Genomic DNA, 27,958 nt, shown 5'->3' on the forward strand with positions numbered 1-27,958 from the left:
AGAATGTTAAATGACACAATACACTGGCCGGCCCTTCTGTTCTGTTCCTGGAAATTCCACCAGACAGCCTTGGGAGCCGGTCCAGCAGTGATTCGATAGATACCCTCGTAATGTAATGTTTTAAATGGAGCTGTGACAAGTCAGTGTATCTCTTGGCAGACATCTTGGCCAGCTGTTTCATTAGTGCAGTAGATCAGCTCAGAAATAATGGAGCGTTTGATTACGCCGATGACACTGCCAGCCATGTAGCTTTGTTACAGTGGATGGATGGCTGCATGCATGAACGGATATCGTGTTATTACCATACAGAATGAGTACAGTCCCTGTTGCTTTCAGCACACAATTCAATAGAACACACTTAACTCACGTGTTGTTGTTCCTGAGTTTGACGTGCCCTCCGGGCTCCAGGATCTGGCCGTTCTTCAGCCAGGTGAGCTTTGGCACAGGGTCACCCTGCGCCTGGCAGGTGAAGATAGCAGTGGTGCCCACCGGCCGGGAGATGGACTGGGGAGGCTGCACAAACTCTGCCGGGGCTGTGGCAGACGCAGAGGAAAGAGAAAGACAGATAGTGGGCTACTTACTAACTGAATATAAAGTGCCTTGCTACATAGATACAGTAACTTGCTGACAGGGCTTTTCTCATTCCCCATACTATGCTGCACAACAACTATGTTTTCTCACTAGTGGTTTGAAAACATAAGCTACCAAGGTATATTGAAAAAGCAGGAAGCTCCCAGAGGCTTCTAGAGGGGGGGAAAAGAGGAGAGAGGAATGAAGGCGTATTATCCTGCTTAATCCAGCCTAATCACATTCATCAGAATTAGATTGTGTGTGTGTGTGGGGGGGGGGGGGGGATTAGCGACAGAGTCTGGCAAAACAATTATTAGCTGTGGATCAGATTAACATCATCGGAACTGAGAAGAAGATCTGGGAACACAAAAGGAGGAGGAGAGGGAACAGGGAATCTATTCACAAACGCAGACTACCTTGCCCACCTCAACAACAGCCCCTTCACATTACACTCCATGCAGTTTGGCTTCAGAGCGAAACACTCCACAGAAACGGCCAACTGCTTTCTTCTGGAAAATGTGAAGTCCAAGATGGACAAAGGGGGTGCTGTTGGGGCTGTGTTTCTGGACCTAAGGAAGGCTTTTGATACTGTTAACCATGAGATTCTCATCACAAAATTGTCAAAGTTCAACTTTTCCCCTGATGCCTTGAGATGGATGAAATCATACCTTGAAGGCAGAACTCAGTGTGTCAGAGTGAGCAATGAGCTGTCGCCCTATCGTAGCTATGATGTGGGTGTGCCCCAAGGGTCAATACTGGGGCCCCTCCTGTTCAGCCTGTACATTAATGATCTGCCTTCTGTCTGTACTGGGTCTGAAGTTCAAATGTATGCAGATGATACAGTGATATATGTGCATGCAAAGAGCAAACAACAAGCTGCACAAGAACTCACTACTGTAATGGTCCAGGTTACAAAGTGGCTCAGTGACTCATGTTTGCATCTCAATGTGAAAAAAACTGTTTGCATGTTCTTCACAAAGAGGGCAACAGATGCTACTGAGCCAGATGTCTGTGTGTCAGGGGAGAAGCTCCAGGTGGTATCTGATTTTAAGTACCTTGGCATCATACTTGATTCCAACCTCTCTTTTAAAAAGCATGTGAAAAAGGTAATTCAAATAACTAAATTCAACCTAGCTAATTTCCGATTTATACGAAGTTGTTTGACTACAGAGGTAGCAAAACTGTACTTCAACTCTATGATACTCCTCCACTTAACATACTGCTTGACTAGTTGGGCCCAAGCTTGCTGTACAACATTAAAACCTATTCAGTCTGTCTACAAACAGGCTCTCAAAGTGCTTGATAGGAAGCCCAATAGCCATCATCATTGTCACATCCTTAGAAAGCATGAGCTCTTGAGTTGGGAAAATCTTGTGCAATACACCGACGCATGTCTTGTATTCAAGATCCTTAATGGCCTGGCTCCCCCTCCACTCAATATTTTTGTTAAACAGAAAACCCAGACATATGGCAGCAGATCCACAAGGTCTGCCATGAGAGGTGACTGTATAGTTCCCCTAAGGAAAAGCACCTTTAGTAAATCTGCATTCTCTGTGAGAGCTTCCCATGTCTGGAATACACTGCCATCAGACACACATAACTGCACCACATATCACACTTTCACAAAATGCTTGAAGACATGGCTAAAGGTCAATCAGATTTGTGAACATGGTCCCTAGCTGTGTGTTGCCGCTTTCCATGTTGTCTGTTGTCTGTAGCTTGTGAGGTGTGGAAACACTCTGTTGCTTTTATGAATTTTGTCTTGCTGCTTTTTGCTCTATGTTGCTCTGTCTGTTAGCTACGTCTTGCTTGTCCTATGTTGCTATGTCTTGATTGTTCTATGTTGCTATTGTCTATATTGTAATTGTTTTTAATAACCTGCCCAGGGACTGCGGTTGAAAATTAGCCGGCTGGCTAAAACCGGCACTTTTACTGAAACGTTGATTAATGTGCACTGTCCCTGTAAAAATAAAAATAAACTCAAACCTATTTTAGAACACAAACTGAGTAAAAGGCAATGCAGTGCAGATACAGTATCTTTCCCCCGAAAGTCTTTCAGTATGGCACACTACACAACTACTGACCTTCAGCCTCCCTCCCTCCCTCCCTCCCTCCCTCCCTCCCTCCCTCCCTCCCTCCCTCCCTCCCTCCCTCCCTCCCTCCCTCCCTCCCTCCCTCCCTCCCTCCCTCCCTCCCTCCCTCCCTCCCTCCCTCCCTCGGAGTCATTCTTTACCTCCTCTCTTTGAGCTATGAGCCATGCTCCGTTTGCGCTAATTGACACAGAGGTACAGGTAATGCAAATCTCTATTACCTCTTAATTAAACAGTGTTTAGTTTCGCCTCAAATTTGTGATTACGCTCCTCCCGGATCTGATCCGAGCTGTTGGTTGGTATTGCTGTTGGGGTACTTATCTCCCCTCATTATTCATAGCTACCCGTATTATAAGCCACGTCAATATTGTCATTTATGATAGGATGACTTGAGTTATTTTCCTAATAACTTCCTAGTGAGTGGGAAGACAATTAAGACTGCAATTATGGATCATCTAGTCGTAATTTACAACGAGATCATTCACACAATCAGCAACTATTTTCCTTTCCACTCTCACATTAGCAGGTTTATTTGCCTGTCAGCTATCCTTCTGGTTCTAATATTTCTATCTATACTATCTTCCTGTAAACAAACCCTCCCCTTTCTAGTTCTAGTTATTTAGCATCCTCTATCTATACTATCTTCCTGTAAACAAACCCTCCCCTTTCCAGTTCTAGTTATTTAGCATCCTCTATCTATACTATCTTCCTGTAAACAAACCCTCCCCTTTCTAGTTCTAGTTATTTAGCATCCTCTATCTATACTATCTTCCTGTAAACCAACCCTCCCCTTTCTAGTTCTAGTTATTTAGCATCTATCTATACTATCTTCCTGTAAACCAACCATCCCCTTTCTAGTTCTAGTTATTTAGCATCCTCTATCTATACTATCTTCCTGTAAACAAACCCTCCCCTTTCTAGTTCTAGTTATTTAGCATCCTCTATTTATACTATCTTCCTGTAAACCAACCATCCCCTTTCTAGTTCTAGTTATTTAGCATCCTCTATTTATACTATCTTCCTGTAAACAAACCCTCCCCTTTCTAGTTCTAGTTATTTAGCATCCTCTATTTATACTATCTTCCTGTAAACCAACCATCCCCTTTCTAGTTCTAGTTATTTAGCATCCTCTATCTATACTATCTTCCTGTAAACAAACCCTCCCCTTTCTAGTTCTAGTTATTTAGCATCCTCTATCTATACTATCTTCCTGTAAACAAACCCTCCCCTTTCTAGTTCTAGTTATTTAGCATCCTCTATCTATACTATCTTCCTGTAAACAAACCCTCCCCTTTCTAGTTCTAGTTATTTAGCATCCTCTATCTATACTATCTTCCTGTAAACCAACCATCCCCTTTCTAGTTCTAGTTATTTAGCATCCTCTATTTATACTATCTTCCTGTAAACCAACCATCCCCTTTCTAGTTCTAGTTATTTAGCATCCTCTATCTATACTATCTTCCTGTAAACAAACCCTCCCCTTTCTAGTTCTAGTTATTTAGCATCCTCTATCTATACTATCTTCCTGTAAACAAACCCTCCCCTTTCTAGTTATTTAGCATCTCTAGTTCTAGTAAACAAACCCTCCCCTTTCCAGTTTAGCATCCTCTATCTATACTATCTTCCTGTAAACCAACCATCCCCTTTCTAGTTCTAGTTATTTAGCATCCTCTATCTATACTATCTTCCTGTAAACAAACCCTCCCCTTTCTAGTTATTTAGCATCCTCTATCTATACTATCTTCCTGTAAACCAACCATCCCCTTTCTAGTTCTAGTTATTTAACATCCTCTATCTTTTCCTTTTCTCACCTTAAGAGAAGAGGTGTTATGACGGTTTTCTAATCTCAGCTATCTCTATACTGTGTGTCACCCTGTCAGTAAAAGTGTCGGGACCTGAAATTCACACCGTTCTAGGCACTGTGGTATGATGAGGATTAGGTTGGCTTTATCCTCCTGTCCATCTCTCCCTCCATCTCACTTTTCATCTCTCCGTCTCCACCTCCATCTCTTTCTCTTTCTGTGTCCCTTTTCATCTCTCTCTCTCCATCTCTCTCTGTTTGCTCTATAGAGGCTATGTGTATGTGAGTAGGGCCTGGAGGGAAGGGCTGGAGGGAGGCGGGGGGGGTGGTGGGTCAGGGAGAGTATTGATGTGCAATTGTGGTGTGGGTCTGATCAGCACTCTTTCCCTCTCTATCTTTCTCTCTCCCTCTTTCAATCCCCTCCTCTCTCTCTCCCTACTCTCTATTACTCTTCCCCCAATCTCACTTCTTCCCTCTCTCTCTCCCTCTCCCCCTAATCTCTCCCACTCTCTCTTATTTCTTCTCTCTCTCTCCCTACTCTCTCTTTTTCCATTTCTCTCTCTCTCCCCTCAGTTTCTCACTCCGAGGTAAATGAAGGGTAGTGCAGTGAGCAGAGGGACGCTGTGCCAACCATCTGGCCAGGAAGATCACATCAATTCTCTTAAGAAACAGCCTACCTTACTCTGATCAAAACAGCCGGCCGGAAGGCGGGAGGGAGTCACCTGTATGCTGCTACTCTATACAGTCACTGAGGTCTTATCACCATAACAACCCTCTCATAGCAAGTCAGTCAGTCAGTCATATGGTTCCCGACTGTGAAATACATCCACTGCTGCCATGAGAATATGAAGCAATGCTGCTTGAAGGCTGTGTCCGCAGTAAGGCTTTAGCCTTTTCGTTTCTTATCATAAAACACATGTATTGTATATCGCATCAGATCATTAGCTGAGGGCGCTTTCTAGTTTTCACTGATCGATAAAGAAACCATAGACATTGACACATAATCAACAGCATGGCATTCTTCCAGAGCCTTCTATAGCAGGGCCTTGTCTAACATTGGACGGGAAGATGAAATGAAATATTGACTGGGAGCAGTATTGTTATTGGCTGGGGCCAAGGGCAGGGCCCTTTGGCTGATAAGCATGTGAGGCACACGCTGAATGCTTCCTGCTTCGTCGGAAGGCCCTACCCACACTACTAACCACCTCCAATTGGTCAAATATGAGTAAGAAAATCACACAACGAATGAGACACACACACACACATTTATCTTACTAACCTTGTGGGGACCTAAAATGTATTTCCATTCAAAATCACACACACACACCAGCGGAGGCTGGAGGGAGGAGCTATATGAGGACAGGCTCGTTGTAATGGCTGGAATGGAATAAATGAAATGATATCAAACACATCAAACATATGGAAACCGCACATTTAACTTTGTCCCAATAGTACCATTCCAGCCATTACAATGACCCCGTCCTCTTATAGCTCCTCCCACCAGCCTCCACTGACACACACACACACACACACCATACTGAGTGTGTGTGTGTATAGGCTCACCTTGGACCACCAGACGTCCCTGAGCGGTTCTGCGTACACGGGTCCCTGGTTTGTTGGCAGCGCAGACGTAGACACCAGAGTGCTGGACCCCGACATCTGTGATCATCAGGTTCCCTGTACCCAGCACTTGGATGCCCTCCACACCTATCGGACGGCCATCTGAGGAGAGAGGACAGAGTAGAGGAGAGGAAAAAGGGAGGGGAGGCGAGTAGGGAATAGGAGAGGAGATTAAATGAGGAAAGGGATAGAAATAAAGAGAGAGAGAGAGAGGAGGAGAGGAGTGAGATAGCAAATTAGCTGAGTTAGTTTAGAATATAAAAAAATATGCCCTTTAAATATACACAAAAAGGCTATAAAAAAGGCTATAAAAATACCAAGGGAGATAAATGATTGATTAAACATACTATAATGTACACAAAGGATTAAACGCTGGAGAAGAGGAGATGCTATTTTAGTTCGCCCCATACCGCTGCGAAACACGTTTCACAGTAAATATCAGAGCAGTTCTCACAAATGTGACAGAGCACGTCTTGTGGGAATCACCATATTCAGTACAAAGGTGGCAAACGAGGCGAGTGTATTGGGCGAGGGCCATGGGCCACGCCGACACAGCCAGTCACACAGAGGAACTATGTTGCCATGACTCCATTGTGTGTTAGTGTGTGTGATTGTATGTGTGTGTGAGGGAGTCTGTTATATCTCCCCAGCCCCGTCCTCCCCACCCCGCTCTGACAGGCTAGTGACACACACACGCACGCACACACACACCCACCCACACACCCACACACACAGGTTTGATCTCATGGTTTGACAACACCCTCTACTGCCTTAGGCACACCATGCTTTAAAATGGGGAAATGCCCTCTGAGCAGGCAGAGCTACATGGATAAGCTAGGCTGCCACTCCCCTCTGTCTCTCCATCAAATACCCTGTCCTGCTCTCCATCTCTTCCTATTTCAATGGCCTTATACTGGGGGTAGGACCAACAAAGACATGGCACAGCCAAAGATATTTCAGTCCCTCTTTATATTTCTAACATCTGCGTCCTGTGTGTCCCGGCTTAGAGTGTTAAAGGGCTGTGCGGGGGACAATGCTAAAAGCCTGCAGAGAAAGCAGACTGGCCATCCTCCTCTCCTCACATCTTCAAACAGACAGCTAGCAGACAGCTAGCCAGCCAGCCAGAGACTGGGGCCATATGGCCTTGCCCAGGCCTTTTATAGGAGGGCAACACACGTCTCCTCTGTGAACACTGTGTGCATCTGAGCAGAGCCACAACAAGGAAAGGGAGGGGCATTTGGAAACATTCCACAAACCTGGACCCCGACAAGACAATGCACTGTGGGCTGAAGAGAAACATGAGAATGGAAAAAGGTGGACAGTACATCCAGAGTTCACGAGAATGCCTTCAAACAAAAATATACAAACCTCAGCCCTTTTTGTGTTCGTGTAGCTGCAACAAACAGCACCAACAGTGGGCTGTAGGCTACAGGATTTTCAGTAGAACATAGTAACCTATTATTCAGACATATTTACAATCCAATTGAAACAGCCTGGTCAGCTAAGTCAGCCAGTAGAGTTTCCTATTGACTGTAGTAGAAGCTATGGCTAGTACAGTATAACTTAAACATGCTCCATGGTACTATTAAGTGTAAGCCTCAGGCTCTCTGCCTGACCCTCCCACTCCCAGCCCCAGTCCAGTGTCATAACTAAAGGGACTCAGCTAGGAGTGGCTAAACAACTGTGGACCATATAATGGGCGTTATTACCCCTCTACAATAAGCCTGACTCAAGTCGGGCTAGCTGCTGAGTGAACTGTAAAATCAACAGAGTTGGACACAGTTTACAGTTCCTCCATGGCTACCTCTTATCTCTCCAGACACACTCACTCTCACAGAAACTTGATTTCTCTCTCTCTCGCTCTTTCGATCTGTGTGTGTGTGTGTGCTGTCTGAATGGATGCAGCTATCTCTATGTCAGTCTGTAATTTAGTTAGTGTCAAAGCGTAGCCCAGAGAGCACCGGTGCTGATGAATGAAAAGCTCCAAACAAACTCAGGCATTAAGGAATGACTGATGTGAATCTATTAAATTAATTATGCAGCTTATTCCCACGCCTTCACTCCCTGTAATCTAATACACGGAAATCCAGAGGCGTCATGCCCACAAGGAGACGTGCCCCCTCAGATTTGTCCTGTTTTTACATTTTTCAGATGTTAAATTAATTACTCAACTTAATTGAGCCGGTGATGGGCAGGACTCGCAGGAGGAATGTTTGTAAGTTAATTTGATCAAGCTATGTAGCTTATTGATTCCTTCTTGATTAATAAATAAAACAAAACATTTTGTTGTTTCTCTGTAATACTAGCGACCAAGCAATTTTATGAAGTTGGCTTTAGCTAGTCAGCTAGATAGGTTCCCAGTCTCCCAACCTCATAATTAGCTACCGAGCCATTTCCAGTTATTAATCAAGATAGACAAGCTACTCTAACTATCTCTGCTGGCAAGCCTGCAGGCAAGGTTGCTAGACTTGAGAAAATACTAAAACAGTTTTAATTCTTGGGTTATTGTACTATATACCGGTGTGGCAGTTGTAGTAAACTCATATGGCATAAAAGTTCTTAATGCTGCAATATATCACTTTTTGGGCAACGTGACCGAATTCACATAGAAATGTGAGTAATAGATCTGTCATTCTCATCGAAAGCAAGTCTAAGAAGCCGTTGATCTGTTCTATGTGCGCTATTTCTATGCTTCCCGTTCTTAAGTTCCGTTTTTGCGGAACGCCGTATTGCTTTCGCCGTATTGTACACCAACTTCAAACAGCTGAAAATACAAAGATATATTTCACAGCGGTTTAGATTGTACAATGATTCTCTACACTATGCATTGCTAGTTTTGTCACAAACTGAAATTGGGTGAACTATTCTAATTTTAGCAAACAGGAAATGGCGGAGCAAATTATTTTGGCATATTGCACCTTTAAAGAATCAATGTACATGTACATTAAAATGACAACTGAAAAGCTAAAGAGGAATGCTTAGATAACCTATGCAGAGAAGCGTGCCCAAAGTAAACTGCCTGTTACTCAGGCCCAGAAGCTAGGATATGCATATAATTTGTAGATTTGGATAGAATACACTCTAAAGTTTCCATAACTGTTAAAATAATGTCTGTGAGTATAACATAACTGACATGGCAGGCGAAGACCTGAGGAAAATCCATCCAGGAAGTGGGATTTTTTTGATGTGGGTACTTTTCAATTGAATACCTATAGAGTATCTAAATGGTTAAGACCCAGATTGCAGTTCCCATGGCTTCCACTAGATGTTAACAGTCTTTAGACATGGTTTCAGGCTTGTTTTCTGAAAAATGAAGAAGAATGAGACCATTCTCTCAGTGGACTGAGGAAGAACGCAGAGCTGGTTTGCTCAAATGACTGATTGCGCGCCCTTCCCTGTTTTTCATTTCTATTGAATACGCTATTGTCCGGTTGAAATATTATCGATTATTTAGACAATTGACAACCTGAGGAATAATTATAATTATAATTATTTCGACGAACTTTACCGGTACTATTAGGATGCATTCGTCTGCATGTTTTGACCACCTTTGAGCCTGTGGATTACTGAACAAAATGCGCCAACAAAACTGAGTTTTTGGGATATAAAGAGGGACTTATCGAACAAAACAAACATTGATTGTGTAGCTGGGAATCTTGTGGCCGCAACCATATGAAGATATTCAAAGGTAAGTGATTAATTTCATCGCTATTTCTGACTTTTGTAATTCCTTTACTTGGTTGTAAAATGTTTGTATGCTTTTGTAAGCGGGGCGCTGTGCTCAGATAATTGCATGGTATGCTTTCGCCGTAAAGCCTTTTTGAAATCTGGATTAACAAGAAATTCATCTTTAAGCCGATGTATAACACTTGTATTTTTTATGAATGTTTATTATGACTATTTCTGTATTTTGAATTTGGCACTCTGCAATTTCACCGGATGTTGTCGAGGTGGGTCGCTAGCAGAATGCCTTCGCCAGAAAGGTTAAATAGCCATCACTAGCGGGCTACCACCCGGTTACTTAATCCCACACCTTGAAGGCTGCTGTCCTATGTACATAGACTAGAATCACTGGTCACTATAATAATGTTTACATACTGCTTTACTCAGATCATATGTATATACTGTATTCTATTCCACTGTATTTTAGTCAATGGCACTCAGTCATTGCTCCTCCTAATATTGATATATTTCTTAATTCCATTCTTTACTTTTAGAATTGTGTGTATTGTTGTGAATTGTTAGATATTACTACCCTGTTGGAGCTAGGAACACAAGCATTTCACTACACCCACAATAACATCTGGTAAATATGTGACCAATAAAATTTGATTTGATTTTAGATATTTTTTTACATAAAATTAGACATAATGATTATGGCTCTAGATTGTTTAAGTTTTTTTTTTAAAAACAGGTGTTTAACATACTTTGTGCCCCCTCTAAAATAGTGGTTGCATGCTGCTGCTGAAATCCCATCCCGTCAGCATTTAATTACAGCAACATTGTGCAAGGCAATATCCACAATCTGATTATAGCTCCTCTCTGGTTGGGGAGGGGCTGCAATTTACATTTTGAACAGCAAAAAAAAAAAGATTGGATAATAGCTTAGAAAAACAAATATCTGATTCCAAAATTGGTAGCGGCAGAGTTTGAGTGATAGCCAAGAGGAACGTGTGAAGTGTGGGGGGCTGAATCCTGCCTGGGCTGAACACCTCTAAGCAATTACGGTCGATCTCCTACCGTGTGTCACTTACTCACTTTCGCGGTTCCTCTCTACCAGGAGAGTAAAAAATAAGATTGTGTTTAGCCCCCAAAGACTCATATAGGCTGCAATCCCCTACTTCATTTGTACATAAGATGAATGTTCTATTAGACATTACGTAAAAGAACATACTACACGTATGTACACAATGCAGAAACGAGCTAACTCAGACACACATACATACATGCACACTTCCGCAAACACCCAAACATCAATGCACATGCACATCCACACAACTGCACGTGCGTACAAAAAGTCACACAAATACACACTGGACAGCAGTAGCCTACTTAATCACTGTGCTGTACAACATTAGAAGCAGTCACTGAACACTCAATTTTTCCTTCATTTATATCAAGGTCAGCAAGATAATGTCTGGTAAATAGGCTTTCAACCATCTGGGAAACAATGGGCTCTGTGCACGCTGTGAACGCAGCATGCCATGACCAATTTCACACACAACGCCGCTGTATCTTATTGTATCAGAATGTCCCATTTAACAGAATGTCCTCTTCAATCTCTGTATTTTGCCTGTGTGCTTTAGGTAAATGTATATATAATTCAGTACAATACTACTATGGTGACATGTTTTTCTATCAGCTTCAATAGTGATGTATTTCAAGTCGGGTTTCGGATGATTGCAAACTAGACAAGCAATCTAACACGGAACCTTATGGAAGATAGAAGGGTCCTATAGCCCTCAACTCCTGAGAGGCAGGGGGTTTAATGCCCGTGCAGCACCCTGTAGGCTGCAGCTTTGATTGGATGTAAAAGAGAAAGCGGGGTTTTGGTCTTACCAAGCCTGCTCCATGACACGATGGGGCGGGGATATCCTGTAGCAACACATTCCAAGATGGCCGTCTGGTGAACGGTGAGAGTGAGGTTTTCAGGACCCACGAGGATCATGGGCTCTTTGTAAACAGAAGACTGGGAGACTGGGGGAAGAGGGGGGGGTGACGCAAGCGTAAGGGTGCGAGAGCTTTATGGATTGCAACATTTAATTGGATTTCACCGTTGCCCATCATCTCCAGTGCGAGCATCTTGGCGGTGAGGCTGTGTGAGATGATGCATGGTCACATATTTGTGCGGTGGGTGGGTATCCAGGGAAGGTGTGTATGTGTGTGTGTACATATGTAGAGACCTGAGACGGTGAGGCGAGCCCCGGTACTGTGCTTTACTCCTGCACTGTTGTGGGCCACACAGCAGAACACACCACTATCCTCCTGACGCAGACCGGTGATCTGCAGAACACCAGTGGGGAGCAGGGTATACCTGACAGAGAGAAGGAATGGGAGGAGGGTGGGAGAGAGAGAGGGTGGGGGAGGGAGGGCAGAGAAAGGGAAAGAGAGAAAAAAAGAGAGGGGGAAGAGAGAGATAGAGGGAGAAAAAAAAGAGAATCAAGGGAGTAGATCATTGTTTGCTTAATTAAGTGTGTTTACACACGCAACGTAAACTCCATTTCAAACAACTAGACAGACACAAGGGAGGCTACAGCACACTGGATAGCAGGTGGTGAGGTTTGTCAGGGTAACAGTTAAGTGAAAGTTGTGAAGCTGCTACAGTGAATTTGCTTCTAGACAGACAGATTTTTGTGTGCAGGTACAGTGGACCTACAGTAGTTGGTAGGGACAGCTGAGGTGATTAACACAGAGGAACCCTACTTTACTGTACCTCTCATCCTTAGTGTCCACGGAGCGGCCATCTTTCTCCCAGCTGATGGCAGGCTCAGGCAGGCCGTGAATCTGGCACTGGAACCGCCCAACGCCCGCCTCCTCCGCACGCACTGACCGCGGCTGGACATGGAACTCTGCCATCGCTGGAGAGAGGGGAGATGCAGCGGGTCAATGCAATGTTTGAAAACCTACGCAACATTTTCTTTTTTTCCAGAGCATCTTTCATAAAGGCCTACATGTAAATATTGCTGCCATATATAGTAACAGTGTACTACTGTCCTAAACTCAGTGGCACACCAACCCAGTTAATCATAACCAATTACCAGGGAGGTATTACCTTCAGTTTATTCGTCTTTTTATTCCCATTCCCGCACTGGAAGGCAATTAATTTATTGTCCCAAAAAAATATTTAAAAAAAGGAAATAACGGCTCCATCTTTCAGTGGAATGAGTCATAATCCAGTGGCTTTATCTAAAGCAACACTGGGCAGCTCTTAACCTTGAGCAGACACATTGCGATAAAATGAACCAAATGAGCAGAAGAGACAGCAGTCTGACTCGGGCAGGGAGCTGCCATGTGGTTAGGTAATTACCTGTGTTCTGCTGTCAGCAATCACTGTACAGGAAACCCTAGTGATCATTACCCCTAGTTCTAGGGGAAAGCCTGTGTTTGGATAATCTGGCCCTCATCAGTGACACAGTAAATGAAAGGTTCCTAGTTAGCCGTGACACTGAGTAAATCAGAGGCTCCTAGTTAGCTTCGGATCATACAATTTTTTTATTTTATTTTACCTTTATTTAACTAGGCAAGTCAGTTAATTAAGAACAAATTCTTATTTTCAGTGACAGCCTAGGATCAGTGGGTTAACTGCCTTGTTCAGGAGTAGAACAACAGATATTTACCTTGTCAGCCTAGGCTGACAAATTTTCACCTTGTCAGGGATTTGATTTTGCAAGCTTTCAGTTACTAGTCCAATGCTCTAACCACTAGGCTACCTGCCGCCCCTATGCTATGCTAACAAACACAGCTGGGCTCAGAGAGAGAGAGAGACCGCTGACAACAAAGAGTAAAGAGTAAACAATGAACCACTGTAGTGAGTGATCCATCAGGTGGGGTGGCCAGGCCAGGGCTGCAGATGTACTGTAGTGCTGTGGCCAAACAACGGACAATCAGCCAGATAGTCAGCCAGGCCCAGGCAGGCACTTCGCTCCCTGAACTAGATCAATTAAGTCCAATTAGCTCCCTTACTGTGCCCAGGGATTAAACAGTATGGTCAAATCGAGGAAGGGGGCAGGTGAGAGAGGACAGTGATGTAGGGAAGGAAAGGGCCAGGTGGGAGAGGACAGAGATTTAGGGAAGGAAAGGGCCAGGTGGGAGAGGACAGAGATTTAGGGAAGGAAGGGGCCAGGTGGAAGAGGACTGTGATGTAGGGGAGGAAGGGGCATTTGAAATAATGCTATAATTTCACAAAATGTTACAACAGAGAGCACGCAGTTGTTCTCAGGGTGCTATTCTAATAACAGACTAAGCTAACAGTAGCCTAGGCTAACAGCAGACTAAGCTAACAGTAGCTTAGGCTAACAGCAGACTAAGCTAACGGCTGCCTAGGCTAACAGCAGACTAGGCTAATAACAGACTAAGCTAACAGTAGCCTAGGCTAACAGCAGACTAAGCTAACAGTAGCCTAGGCTAACAGCAGACTAGGCTAACAGCAGACTAAGCTAACAGCTGCCTAGGCTAACAGCAGACTAAGCTAACAGCTGCCTAGGCTAACAGCAGACTAAGCTAACAGCTGACTAGGCTAACAGCCGACTAAGCTAACAGTAGCCTAGGCTAACAGCAGAAGTGAAGGAGAAGTCTGATGTTCGCCATCATTCTGTTCAACTGATCATGTTAACAAAAACGTTTTCTGGTGAGTGTTTTGCATTGATTAGTGTCAGTCTTGTGGACCGCCTGTAGGTTAATCACTATTTGAATGAGGGGGAAATAGCACACCGTTGTCTGGGCTACATGCGCTAGGATAGTAGAATGCCTTTTCATGTAAAACGCAACCCATAACCCATTGCCCATGAGAGAGAAAATGAGTTTAATAAAATAAAAAAAATCACTTTGTGCGTCCTCAGAACTGTAGACTACATTTCCAGCGTGCAACTGTAAACAATGCACTGTCAAAGCCACGTGAGGTCTGAAACATTCTAAAGTTTGTTGTTTTATTAAATTAAGCATTTCAAATGTCATGGTATATCCCTTGTGTGTAACAATGTAACATGGACAATTTAATTTAAACAACTCTTTTTAAATAGGCGACCCAAAAAATCAAGTGTTTGAAAACTCAGTATTCAGATATTTGGATAATTGATTAACCGTGCTCATCCCTAATGTAGGGTAGACGTTACTCACATGGATATAGGAGAATAGTATGAGAAGTGACGCATATAATGTATAGCCTAGATTGCATCATATAGGATCCATTCCAATTCCATCTGATTGAATGATTATACAGTTTGAGCTGAAAGTTTAGAGGGACGGCCAGGTCTTGGTAGATTTGCAGTGGTCTGATACTCCTTCCATTTCAATATTATCGCTTGCACAGTGCTCCTTGGGATGTTTAGAGCTTGGGAAATCTTTTTGTATCCAAATCCGGCTTTAAACTTCTTCACAACAGTATCTCGGACCTGCCTGGTGTGTTCCTTGTTCTTCATGATGCTCTCTGCGCTTTTAATGGACCTCTGAGACTATCACAGTGCAGGTGCATTTATACGGAGACTTGATTACACACAGGTGGATTGTATTTATCATCATTAGTCATTTAGGTCAACATTGGATCATTCAGAGATCCTCACTGAACTTCTGGAGAGAGTTTGCTGCACTGAAAGTAAAGGGACTGAATAATTTTGCACGCCCAATTTTTCAGTTTTTGATTTGTTAAAAAAGTTTGAAATATCCAATAAATGTCGTTCCACTTCATGATAGTGTCCCACTTGTTGTTGATTCTTCACAAAAAATACAGTTTTATATCTTTATGTTTGAAGCCTGAAATGTGGCAAAAGGTTGCAAAGTTCAAGGGGGCCGAATACTTTCGCAAGGCACTGTACCTGCTGGAGTGCGTGCTACGGGTGGGTGCTGATATGGTGACCAGTGAGCTGAGATAAGGCGGAGCTTTACCTAGCAAAGACTTGTAAATGAGCCAGTGGGTTTGGCGCCGAATATGTAGCGAGGACCAGCCAATGAGAACATACAGGTCGCAATGGTGGGTAGTATATGGGGCTTTGGTGACAAAACGGATGGCATTATGATAGACTGCATCCAATTTGCTGAGTAGAGTGTTGGAGGCTATTTTGTAAATAACATTGCCGAAGTCAAGGATCGGCAGGATTCAGTTTTACGAGGGTATGTTTGGCAGCATGAGTGAAGGAGGCCTTGTTTTGTGAAATAGGAAGCCGATTCTATATTTAATTTTGGATTGGAGATTTTTTTAAACCTATATTTAATTAGGCAAGTCAGTTAAGAACAAATACTTATTTTCAATAACAGCCTAGGAACAGTGGGTTAACGACAGATTTGTACCTTGTCAGTTCGGGGATTTGATCTTGCAACCTTTCAGTTACTAGTTCAATGCTCTAACCACTAGGCTATGTTGCTGATGCTTAATATGAGTCTGGAAGGAGAGTTTACAGTCTAGCCAGACACCTAGGTATTTATAGTTGTTCACGTATTCTAAGTCAGAACCGTCTAGAGTAGTGATGCTAGGCGGGCGGGCAGGTGCGGGCAGCGATCGGTTGAAGAGCATGCATTTAGTTTCACTAGCATTTAAAAGCAGTTGGAGGCCACGGAAGGAGTGTTGTATGGCATTAAAGCTTGTTTGGAGGTTTGTTAACACAGTGTCCAAAGAAGGACCAGATGTATACAGAATGGTGTCGTCTGTGTAGAGGTGGATCAAAGAATCACCCGCAGCAAGAACGACATCGTTGATATACAGTATACAGAGAAAAGAGTTGACCCGAGAATTGAACCCTGTGGCACCCCCATAGAGACTGTCAGAGGTCCGGACAACAGGCCCTCCGATTTGACACACTGACCTCTATCTGAGAAGTAGTTAGTGAACCAGGCAAGGCAGTCATTAGAGAAACCAAGGCTGTTGAGTCTGCCGATAAGAAAGCCTAGGCTAGGTAGATGAAAAGACGGCTGCACAGTGCTGTTTTTTATCGATGGTGGTTATGATATCGTTTAGGACCTTATGGCTGAAGTGCACCCGTGACCAGCTTGGAAACTGGACTGCATAGCGGAGAAGGTACGGTGGGATTCAAGATGGTAGGTGATCTGCTTGTTCACTTGGCTTTCGAAGACTTTAGAAAGGCAGGGCAGGATGGATATAGGTCTGTAAATAACAGAACATACTGTAGGTTTATGCTTCAAGCAACGTAATCTATGGAAGAGAACATGGCAGAATCCACAAAAACACCTGTGCAGATACATCCATAATGTGTGATACATCATTCAGCAGCTGCATTTCACATATCAGCTCCCTGTGGAACAAAGCAGTGATGTGGGCTTGGTGCTGTGATGTGGGGGGTGGGGCATGCAACACAAACTCAATTAGAAAGAGGCCTGTCTTTTTCTCAGCTCTCCCACCATCTTCAAGACAAGTGCACTTATTTAAATGTCAACCATAATTAACTTGGACCAAGCAGGACTTATCTGAACACTCTTAGCATAACAAGAGGCCTAGACCCCCTCCTTGCTCTGTTCCTCTGTTCTTTTTCAACTGGTAAATGTATTTAAGCTAAGCTAGAACCCCGCGCGGCTCTACGGATCCCACAGAAAGCTCGCTACGTCCGGAGTGGATCCGCATTCACACAGTCGTTTTTGTAGCGTGTTGTTTTTGTTAGCCCCAATTCCCCGAAAAACAAAGGCGGAGGGAGGGAGTTAGTAAAAAGAGAAAAAAGTCTGAACTGAAATGAGGCCTAGGAGATGGATGCATAGAGACCACCGTTCTGATTAAAATTTTACCGAGCTCATTTAGAATTCCTCCAACCCTGGCTGCTTGCTCTTCAGAGGTTACATACAATAAAGGACAGGAAGAAATAAACCTCTTGTAAAGCCCTACACCTATTTTAGTAGCCTAATATTTCTTAATTACCACCAGTACTAAAACTCTATTATTACTTTGCCTCTGACACTCTTATTCAGCCTGATAAATGTACTGTACAGGCGGTTAGTTTCTGTGTTGTATTCCCATACACATTATACATTTAAACAGCACATTTTTTAACTGAGGCATTTTCGGATTATTGCCTCTCTCAAGGACCTAACTAAAATATCCTCATCTGGGATTAGCAACCTTGTGTGGCCATAAAGAGATTTGCCTAACCTCCTCCAATTGGCGATCTTCGTGGTCAATATTCGTGGGTATAAAAAAAAAAAACATTGAACACAATCATGGTACCAATAATTGCTTTTATTTCATCAGATGTATATCCTTGAACCAATTACTTTAAAACCACACACGGATGAAGTTAAAAGGATAATTTAGTTGCTAATTTAATTGCTAATTTAAGCTACTCCATGATGGGGGGCCAGCACTGAGCTAGCCTGCAAAGTCACTTTCTAGTGGAGCTCAAACTGCGCATGCGATGTTTCCAAAAACTCTTCCATGTAGCAAAATGGTGACAGGCAGAAATGACACTTTCTGATCTTCAAATGCGCCACTGAGCATTCTCATAGGAAACAATGGGGTGACGTCATCAATGGCTTCGTCCATTCTTTTTTTTTTTACAGTCTATGAGAATCACGTCCCAGTGACAGGCTCTGGGATTAAAACACTGTCAACCCCCTGTGGCTTTACCTTAAAATGACCATATCCAGCAGCACAGCTCTGAGCAGAGCCCCTCATTTACTGTAACTAGTATACCCTATATCATAATAATCAAATCAAATCAAATTGTATTTGTCAAATGCTTCGAAAACAACAGGTGTAGACTAACATTGAAATGCTTACCTACGAGCCCTTCCCAAAAATGCAGAGAGACAAATCGAAAAATAATAGAACAATTATTACACAAGGAATAAATACACAATGAGTAACGATAACTTGCCTATTATATAAATATAAGCAGTGGCCACTGTAATCTAGAGCACTATCAGACGGTACGAGTGTCAGCAGAGGCTCCTGTGTAGAGAATTGATTTAAGGGGAGCCTGGAGGCCGTGTGGAGGTGGTGATACATATACGTGTATTGGAACAGTCAGCCAAGGGAGCTTAGTGAACAGAACACCATGTACAGAAACAGAGAGAGAGGACTGGGCACATCACTGATGTGATTAAAGCAGCTCCCTTTCTTTTCACACATGTATTCACAAGCAAGTACGCACGCATGCACCGATTACACGCTGCTGTTTGTGCGCAGTCCATGGCCAACGCTGTCACAGGCAAACAGAGGACATCGAGGCAAAAAGAGAGTGGGCAAAGAAAACAATGAGAAAAAGAGGGACGATCACCTCCTTCAAGAGCTTTCATTCTGTTGCATCTGTGCCAAGTAGTCATCATGTCTCCTGATCTGGCTGTTGTGTGTCCCCCGTAGACACGATCACCCCCCCCCCCCCCCCAGAGGGTTCCTGCCCTCTACCCTCATGCATTTAACATGGCGGGCTGCACATAGAGAGAGAGAGAGAGAGACCCACACCTCCTCTCTGCTCCACACTGCCCGCTGCCATCACGGGAACACAGCCTGCTACAAATCCACACTGACACACAGCCCGGCCACACAGAAACACATAGACGAGAGACACATGCAGTATTTATACACAACAGCACAACACGGCTCGGAGGATTAGTATAAGCGTGGCTGTATAAAACACAAACACACACACACACAGGTTGATCAGCGGTAAGTCAGCGTGGCAGAAGGCAGGCAGTAGCGGCTCTCCAGTCAGCAGTAGGCTTGTTTTTATAACCCTTTTTAGGATTCCTCATAGAGTGTTACTCTGGCAAGTGTTCAGAAACCCTAAGACATTATAACAGATCGTCCGTTCCCAGCACGGAGCCACAGTGTAAATGAAGCAGATCTAATTACGGGGATAGAAGGCTGAGAGAGGACAGAGATCCATCCATTAAGGAGTGCAGGGGGAGAGGAACGTGATGCTTGGATGCAGCTGGTTTCACAATGACAATCACCACAGGAGTGTGAACACTGAGAAATGGAGAATGGAGAACATGGAGAACAAATCAGCGAGGTCCCACAGACCCTCTATTTATGACACAGTTGCAGAGTGGGTCAAACCTCTCATTTTATCTCAGCCAGGTAGGGACTCCCCTCGACCCTCAGATTCCTGGAAGAGCCCAAAAGGCTTTTTATGGCGTTCCACCAAATACCACAAAACCTGCTCAATGTCAAATGTGATCCAACAATTTCACATGGACTCATTGACACAGATACAGACCAACAGACAGTCAATAATGAAAATAGCCCAGACGGAGAGAGCTCTTGGGCTTGATTTGATTTAACAGTCAAAACACATTTATGTGACAACTACATGGGCAGTAAAATATCAAATTCCACCTATATGATATGATAAGGCACTTCACAGGTTATACAGTGTCTCTGTGATGTACAGTACCAGTCAAACGTTTGGACACTGTCACGCCCTGACCTTAGAGATCCTTTAAATGCTCTATTTGGTAGGTCAGGGTGTGACTAGGGTGGGAAATCTATGTTTATATTTCTTTGCCGAGTATGGTTCCCAATCAGAGGCAGCTGTCTATCGTTGTCTCTGATTGGGGATCATACTTAGGCAGCCCTTTTTCCCACCTTCTGTTGTGGGACCTTGTCTTTTTGTGTTGCATTTGTTGCACTCCTAGCTTTACGTTCGTTGAGTTGTTTATTGTGTTTGGTGGAACATTTAATATTAAAGAAAATGTACGCCTACGACGCTGCACCTTGGTCTTCATTTAACGACGGACGTAACAGAGACACCTACTCATTCAAGGGTTTTTCTTTATTTTTACTATTTTCTACATTGTAGAATAATAGTGAAGACATCCATACTATGAAATAACACATATGGAATCATATAGTAACCAAAAAAGTATTAAACAAATCAAAATATATTTTATATTTGAGATTCTTCAAAGTAGCCACCCTGTGTCTTGATGATTCTATATGTGTTACTTTATAGTTTTGATGTCTTCCCTATTATTTAATAATGTAGAACATTGTAAAATTAAAGAAAAAACCTTGAATGAGTGAGATTGTCCAAACTTTTGACTGGTACTGCGTGTTTCCCCTGGATTGGAAGGGATGAGCCGTCCTGATTCATTGATATGACAGAGTTAACGGTGCCAGAAGAGAGACACACGTCGCTCCCCAGCACTCTCAAACCTCCAGCCTTCCAAGTTGTGAGGCTCCATTGAACTCCCATGTTATAATGTTATTGTCCCCCCAACACTCCCCCACCTACCAGCTCCACTCCCACCTCCCATCCATTCCACCCCCACCACCTCAAACCCTCTGAGCCCCCTCAGGCACATGGGATCATCAGGCAGGGACGGCACCTATTGTTCTAGCACTAAAACCTCTTGCTCCTCTCCTCTCCTCCCAGTAAACCAGTATAATGGTAATGGTGGCCATAAATCATGCAGATGGTATATGATGCAAATCCAGCGTGGAGAGTCACTGCTTCAACATGCTTTAAATAGACAACCTGAAATAGCATTTTAGGCGCAGGGACTCTAGAGATAGCATTTGAATATCGGATGTGCTGTTTTATCGGCCCTAGACCATCCTACCCTCCACCCTGACCGCCGCACTCTTGTGATTACTCTGCTGGTCTGTGGCGTGTGTTAATCTCACCGGGGGGGGGGCCTGTATTGATGCTCTATACTGTACTTTGTCTTCTCCTGGCACTGCATTTCATTTTCATCTTTTAACGCATTAGCCCATAAACGGTGGGACACGGCAGCTTTTGCGTAAGCATACGCATCACTCACCCTCACTGTCTCAGGGCTGGGGGCAGCCAGGCTCCTCCCACACACTTCGCAGTAGATAAGAGGCTGAGTGTGAAGACCCAATGACACGGAGCGTACACGCACACGCACGCACGCACGCACGCACGCACGCACGCACGCACGCACGCACGCACGCACGCACACACACACACACACACACACACACACACACACACACACACACACACACACACACACACACACACACACACACACACACACACACACACACACACACACACACACACACACACACACACACACACACACACCTACTATCTCAGCCCAGAGGTGCTATCTGCATCTCATTCCAGGGTGCTGTACTTATCTAAGACTGGACCCTCTGATACTGATAGTCACCATGGTAATTACTTTTTTGACTTCCTGGCTAGATGGAGATTCACTCTGTGTTTTACTCATCCTATCAGTCTACGTACAGGGCCAATGTGAGTCACTGTCACCTCTCTGTCATTCAGATCAAGTACAATCCAATTTTTCAGCTCAAGTAAAACCCCTTTCCCTATAACATCTGTAATGTGTTTTACAATTGGATTTGGTTCCTCGCTGTATGTGGCTTGTCTGAACCGTGCTTCCTCTAGCCGATTGACGGTGATGTACCTTATTGAGAGGCGCCGTCTGTCCTAAATACAGTTATATTGATGGATTTGCTGGAGCGGGCGCAGTGCACACTATGCTAAATAAAGTTAGATGGATGGGTGTCATTAAACCTGTCATACAGGGACATGGTGCAGGTAGCACAGCGTCAGATACACTCACTGCTGAACTATGGCAGGGCCACCAAAACACACCAGATCTCCTCCCATAGACTCACTGCTGATCTATGGCAGGGCCACCAAAACACACCAGATCTACCCCCATAGACTCACTGCTGAGCTATGGCAGGGCCACCAAAACACACCAGATCTCCCCCCATAGACTCACTGCTGAGCTATGGCAGGGCCACCAAAACACACCAGATGTCCTCCCATAAACTCATTGCTGATCTATGGCAGGGCCACCAAAACACACCAGATCTCCCATAAACTCACTACTGATCTATGGCAGGGTCACCAAAACATACCAGATCTCCTCCCATAGACTCACTGCTGATCTATGGCAGGGCCACCAAAAAACACCAGATCTCCTCCCATAGACTCACTGCTGATCTATGGCAGGGCCACCAAAACACACCAGATCTCCTCCCATAGACTCACTGCTGAGCTATGGCAGGGCCACCAAAACACACCAGATCTCCTCCCATAGACTCACTGCTGATCTATGGCAGGGCCACCAAAACACACCAGATCTCCTCCCATAGACTCACTGCTGATCTATGGTAGGGGCACCAAAACACACCAGATCTCCTCCCATAGACTCACTGCTGATCTATGGTAGGGCCACCAAAACACACCAGATCTCCCATAAACTCACTACTGATATATGGCAGGGCCACCAACACACTCCAGATCTCCTCCCATAGACCCTCCTTATAGAGCAGGGAACTCTTAGCCTATACACAGAGAGAGTCTAGTCTATATCTACCGAGGAGTCTATTTATAGTCTGTTTCAACTAGTCTACTTCTCCCTAAGCACAACCAAATATGTTGCTGATTAGACCTCTTCATAAAAGACAACCCCAATAGCCACACAGTCGCAAGGCCGTGGGTATACACACCAAAGGCTTTGTGTTTGTGTGTGAAGGGTTAGTGTATCTTCATCCTTCTGTAGACGCTGTTGAACAGAAGAAGAGGCCAGCGATGCTCTTCTCTTGTTAAGGATCTCTGGTGTCATAGCTTTATGTGAACATAAAGGCATGGTGGTGACTGAAGGACAAAAACGCCACCGCCACAGGGCAGCTAATTAGCGCATTATTGGGAATACATGTCTTTGAAAAGGACATATAAAGATAAAACCTTTTTCATATTGTTAACAGCAACTGTGGCTGAGGCCTCAGAGCACTCTGTGTTAGTATCCAGAGCTATACATTAGTAGCTGGAAGAGAGGAAGATAGCGAGGTCATTAGGAGACAACCATAAAAGCTTTGTTCTGATGAGAGGCTGCTGGGAAAGCCCTGTCACTCATTATGTAACCTAACGTAGCAGGCGTAAAAATACATCTGTTTTTCAGGAGAAATAGAAGTTAGGTTGAAAATACTGTATCCTTGAAAACCAGAAACATTTGCTTTCTGACGACCCCATGGAGAGTGTTCTGCCTGTTGTAGTGAAGTGAGGGTTTGGCCCCCTAGCCATCCCTGAGCCCCACAGCAGCCACGGCCCCAACCCTAAGCGAAGAGGAGGCCCTTCTCTCTCTCTCTCTCTCTCTCTCTCTCTCTCTCTCTCTCTCTCTCTCTCTCTCTCTCCCTCTCTCTCTCTCTCTCCCCTAACACCGAGCCTCTCTACATACATAAGCATGCAGGCCTAATTAAAGTGGGGCCCATTAAAACACAACAGATGCTGAAAATTAAGAGATTATTTAAATGACTGCGACAGAAAGGACAGGGGAGGGGAGGAGAAAAGCGAGGGAGGTAGATAATAAGAAAAAAAGAAGGACAGAAAGAAAATAGGCGGGCGCACGCAAAGTTGCATACCATTACAAATTAATTAGCAGCGTTTTTCCACTGTTGATGCAGTCATTCCTAATATTTTGTGCATGTCATTAGTAGATGTTTACGGGCGCTGTGCGCAAAATGCAACAAAGGCGAGCCTTGATGTGCGAGAGTAAAAAACCCCAGAGAGGGCTGTTTGTTTTAATAATTGATTGGCCAGAGATATGCATGCTCATTAAGTCACTTCAAACACCGCAGTTAACAATCACAGAGACCATATGAGTGGCAGGGACAAACATGCTTAGAGTGGGCTGAGGCAACCCTCACCATGGCCCAGCTCTCACTGTGTGTGTATGTTTGTGTGTGTGGCAACAGGGGCCCCTGTCTTCCCAGGCTGAATCCCTCAACCTGCCTGTCACCCACAATACAGAACAGTATGGCAGAACAGAACACATCTGAATACAACAGAGTAGACCAGACCAGAGGCTCAACAGTTTCTCAGAAAACTAGGCCGCTGCCATTGACACTCATTTAATATCTCATTAGCTTTGCATCACACCAAGGCCTCACCTCCCCACCCTGGCTTCAGAGGAACCCTCTTCATTCCACTGTGGAACACAGGGGAGAACAGAGAGACGTGTTTGTGTTCACATTCAGGCTTCGTAACGAAATAAATCACCCGGTTACCCTGTGAATGCCTCGGTGCAGCAACAGAGAGGAGATGCATCTTTCAAAAAGATAAAAGTCCTCCAACAAAGTTGGGAACTTCTTAGTTCTGTTGGGAGCGTTTACAGGGCAGCTTGTGGTCACAACGCCTCTGTCAGCTGGGTTAACACCGCCACCTGTTGAGGTGGTGTGGGACAACGGCACACTTTACTTTCACTTCATCTTCACCACAAAAGTTTCTTTCCACGGACTGTAGCCTAAACTGGGACACAACATGGCCCATTCAAAGCCTATTATCCTGGGCCTGTATGTAAAGAAAATAACCAAGAGGGCTTTCAGCTGGGACACACAAGCAACACTAGTTTACTCCCATTCTATTGGGGCCTGGAATTCTCCACTTGAAAGAACCCGATCTCCTCTTAACCTGCCCCCTCTCAGCATGGCCCCCCTGCCAAATGACCCCCTCATTAAAGGCTTTGCACTGGGATGGCTCCGGATGCAGCATGCCGATCTGGCTTTGACGGTCCACAGTCTCACCGGCTTGTCATTTCAAATCACCTTCCTCCTCTCAGCAACAACACTGGGGCTGTGGAGAGGGACTCTCTGGTGTTAATGGGGTTATCCCGGGAAAGAATATGGCAGGAGCGCGGCGAGGTGTGCCGAGGCTGGGGCTCGCCGTACCAGGAATCATTAAAGCAGCAGTGAGAGAAACACTCCGTGGCCAAGCGACACAGAGCACAGTGAGCTGAAACACTACAGTGTCCCGAGAGAGAGAGAGAGAGAGAACAACAGAGAGGTGGCGGGAGGGGGTATGGGGTGGGGGGGAGATGGGGAACAAATATGAGTGGAGGAGAGGGAGAATGAGGGGGAGAGGAAAGAGAGAGGGAGCAGGAAGGGGTGGAGGGATGGAGCGAGGGATCATGAAGACAGGAAAGGCAAACGAGGGAAGCAGAGGGAAAGGGAATGTACGTACAGAGGGACACAGTGGATGAGGTAGAGAGGGAAACCTATTCTGCTCTGAACAGATTGCAAAGGCTGATGAAAGACAAACATTTTCACATTGAATGGCAATTTAATTACGCCACTATTATGCACATCCATGTCTTCAGGTTGGCCTTTTCACAGTTTTAATAATCAAATCACGCATCCCCCCTCGTAAAACAATAGGCTCAACAAGCCATCCATCTCACTCAACCGGCAAAACCATTTTCACTTAGTTCCTATCATCATTAGGTACACTACATTATATTTCCCCCTCATGTAGTCCATACTACAATCATCTACCTCTGGAACGGCAAGCAGTCATTCATTCACAGGGGGGCTATACTGAGCCATAACTAATGTACCTTAAAAAAGATTTCCACTATCTCGTCTTACAGACAGAAAATTATTTCAGCACCTGTTGGTGGAGAGAGACGATACATCCATGCTGTTGCCTAGGGCCACATATCTAATCAATATCACCAATAGCAGTTGATACAACTGGCTGTTATGAATTAAATGAGATGCGCTCTCGCTCTCTCATTCTCTCTCTCTCTCTCTCTTGTCCTCCAGTCATTTCATTCACCTCCTCGCCAAGGAAACATTTCTGTTTAATTCCAATGAGGAAAAACCTGCCTCTTAAAGTGCCATTTTCTTTCTTAGTTTCCTTTCATGTGGAGTTTGAAATATCGAAAACGCTTCCTGACATCTGGGGTGAAACACCATTTATATTCAAATGGAAATGCCATTAGTTCTTTTCCTTGTCTTTTTTTCCTCCTTGTCGTTTTGTCACCACAGAAATTAAAAAGATGAATTTGGTGCTGGCTATACAGGCCCAGTTTTGAATAACAAAGTGGATGGACATTTGGCATCACAATCCTCCCCAGCCAAAGAGCCATTACTTCCCCCTCATTAGAGAGTAAATGTTGAGGGCCATTCTTTCTTAGGGCCACAGACGGGATAAATCTCTGATTCTCTTGCACTCAATGTTCATGGTCACCAGATCAGCCTAAACACTAGTCTATTTTCACACATTGGCAGAAGAAGTTAATAAATTGACCTTTATAAAATAGGAGTGCGATACCCTAATGTATGTATGCGAGTTGGTGTCATAGAGCTTGTTCCAGTGTTAGTGTGGTGGCAGTGAACTTGACAGTGGGCCTGGGGCCGGTGGGTCGGTGTGAGGAGGGAGTGTGAACAGGAGGTGACGGATGGCCCCACATCTGGCACTCCCACGTCCCCTATGAAAGGAGTCTTGGCCTGGGCGGGACGGCCCCAGTGCGCTCCACTGCACTTCACAGGACCCTGCATATTTGGGACCCCAACATGGTGACGTAAATCACTGCCCCCCACCAACACACATGCACACCCACTGTGACACACACAAACACACACACACACACACACACACACACACACACACACACACACACACACACACACACACACACACACACACACACACACACACACATGCTTGCGCACAAACCACACACACATACATACAGAGCCTTGCAAAAGTATTCATCCCCCTTGGCGTTTTTTCCTATTTTGTTGCATTACAACCTACACTTTAAATGGATTTTTGGGGGGATTTCATGTAATGGACATACACAAAATAGAAAAAAATTACTTGTTTAAAAAAATACAATAAAAATCTGGCGCAAACCTAACACCTCTCATCACCCCGAGAACAGGGGATGGGGATGTTTTGAATCGGCAGAGACTGGGAAACTGGTCAGAATTGAAGGAATGATGGATGACGTTAAATACAGGGAAATTTTTGAGGGAAACCTGTTTCAGTCTTCCAGAAATTTGAGACTGGGACGGAGATTCACCTTCCAAGCAGGACAATGACCCTAAGCATACTGCTAAAGCAACACTCGAGTGGTTTAAGGGGAAACATTTAAATATCTTGGAATGGCCTAGTCAAACCCCAGACCTCAATCCAATTGAGAATCTGGGGTATGACTTAAAGATTGCTGTACACCAGCGGATCCTATCCAACTTGAAGGAGCTGGAGCAGTTTTGCCTTGAAGAATGGGCAAAATCCCAGTGGCTAGATGTGCCAAGCATACCCCAAGAGACTTGCAGCTGTAATTGCTGCAAAAGTTGGCTCTACAAAGTATTGACTTTGGGGGGGAGGGGGTGAATAGTTATGCACACTCAAGTTGTAATTTTATTTTTATTTTTATTTTTTTTGTAATTTTTTTGTTTCACAATAAAACATATTTTGCATCTTCAAAG

General features: G+C 44.4%; 1 protein-coding gene across 1 annotated transcript in view; it reads right to left on the bottom strand.

The window, feature by feature from the left end:
- Positions 1–27,958, bottom strand: part of igdcc3 (immunoglobulin superfamily, DCC subclass, member 3) — a 111,794-nt gene that overhangs the window by 27,530 nt on the left and 56,306 nt on the right. Inside the window, exons 3-7 of the mRNA XM_064977360.1 lie at positions 12,515–12,659; positions 11,985–12,115; positions 11,641–11,778; positions 6,025–6,183; positions 368–533 (exon numbers count right to left, since the gene is read on the bottom strand). Coding sequence (XP_064833432.1) covers positions 368–533; positions 6,025–6,183; positions 11,641–11,778; positions 11,985–12,115; positions 12,515–12,659 — 739 coding nt within the window. The remainder of the gene's footprint in view (positions 1–367; positions 534–6,024; positions 6,184–11,640; positions 11,779–11,984; positions 12,116–12,514; positions 12,660–27,958) is intronic.

The sequence above is a fragment of the Oncorhynchus masou genome, chromosome 1 (genome assembly GCF_036934945.1).
Source record: "Oncorhynchus masou masou isolate Uvic2021 chromosome 1, UVic_Omas_1.1, whole genome shotgun sequence".
In the NCBI taxonomy this organism is placed as follows: domain Eukaryota; kingdom Metazoa; phylum Chordata; class Actinopteri; order Salmoniformes; family Salmonidae; genus Oncorhynchus; species Oncorhynchus masou.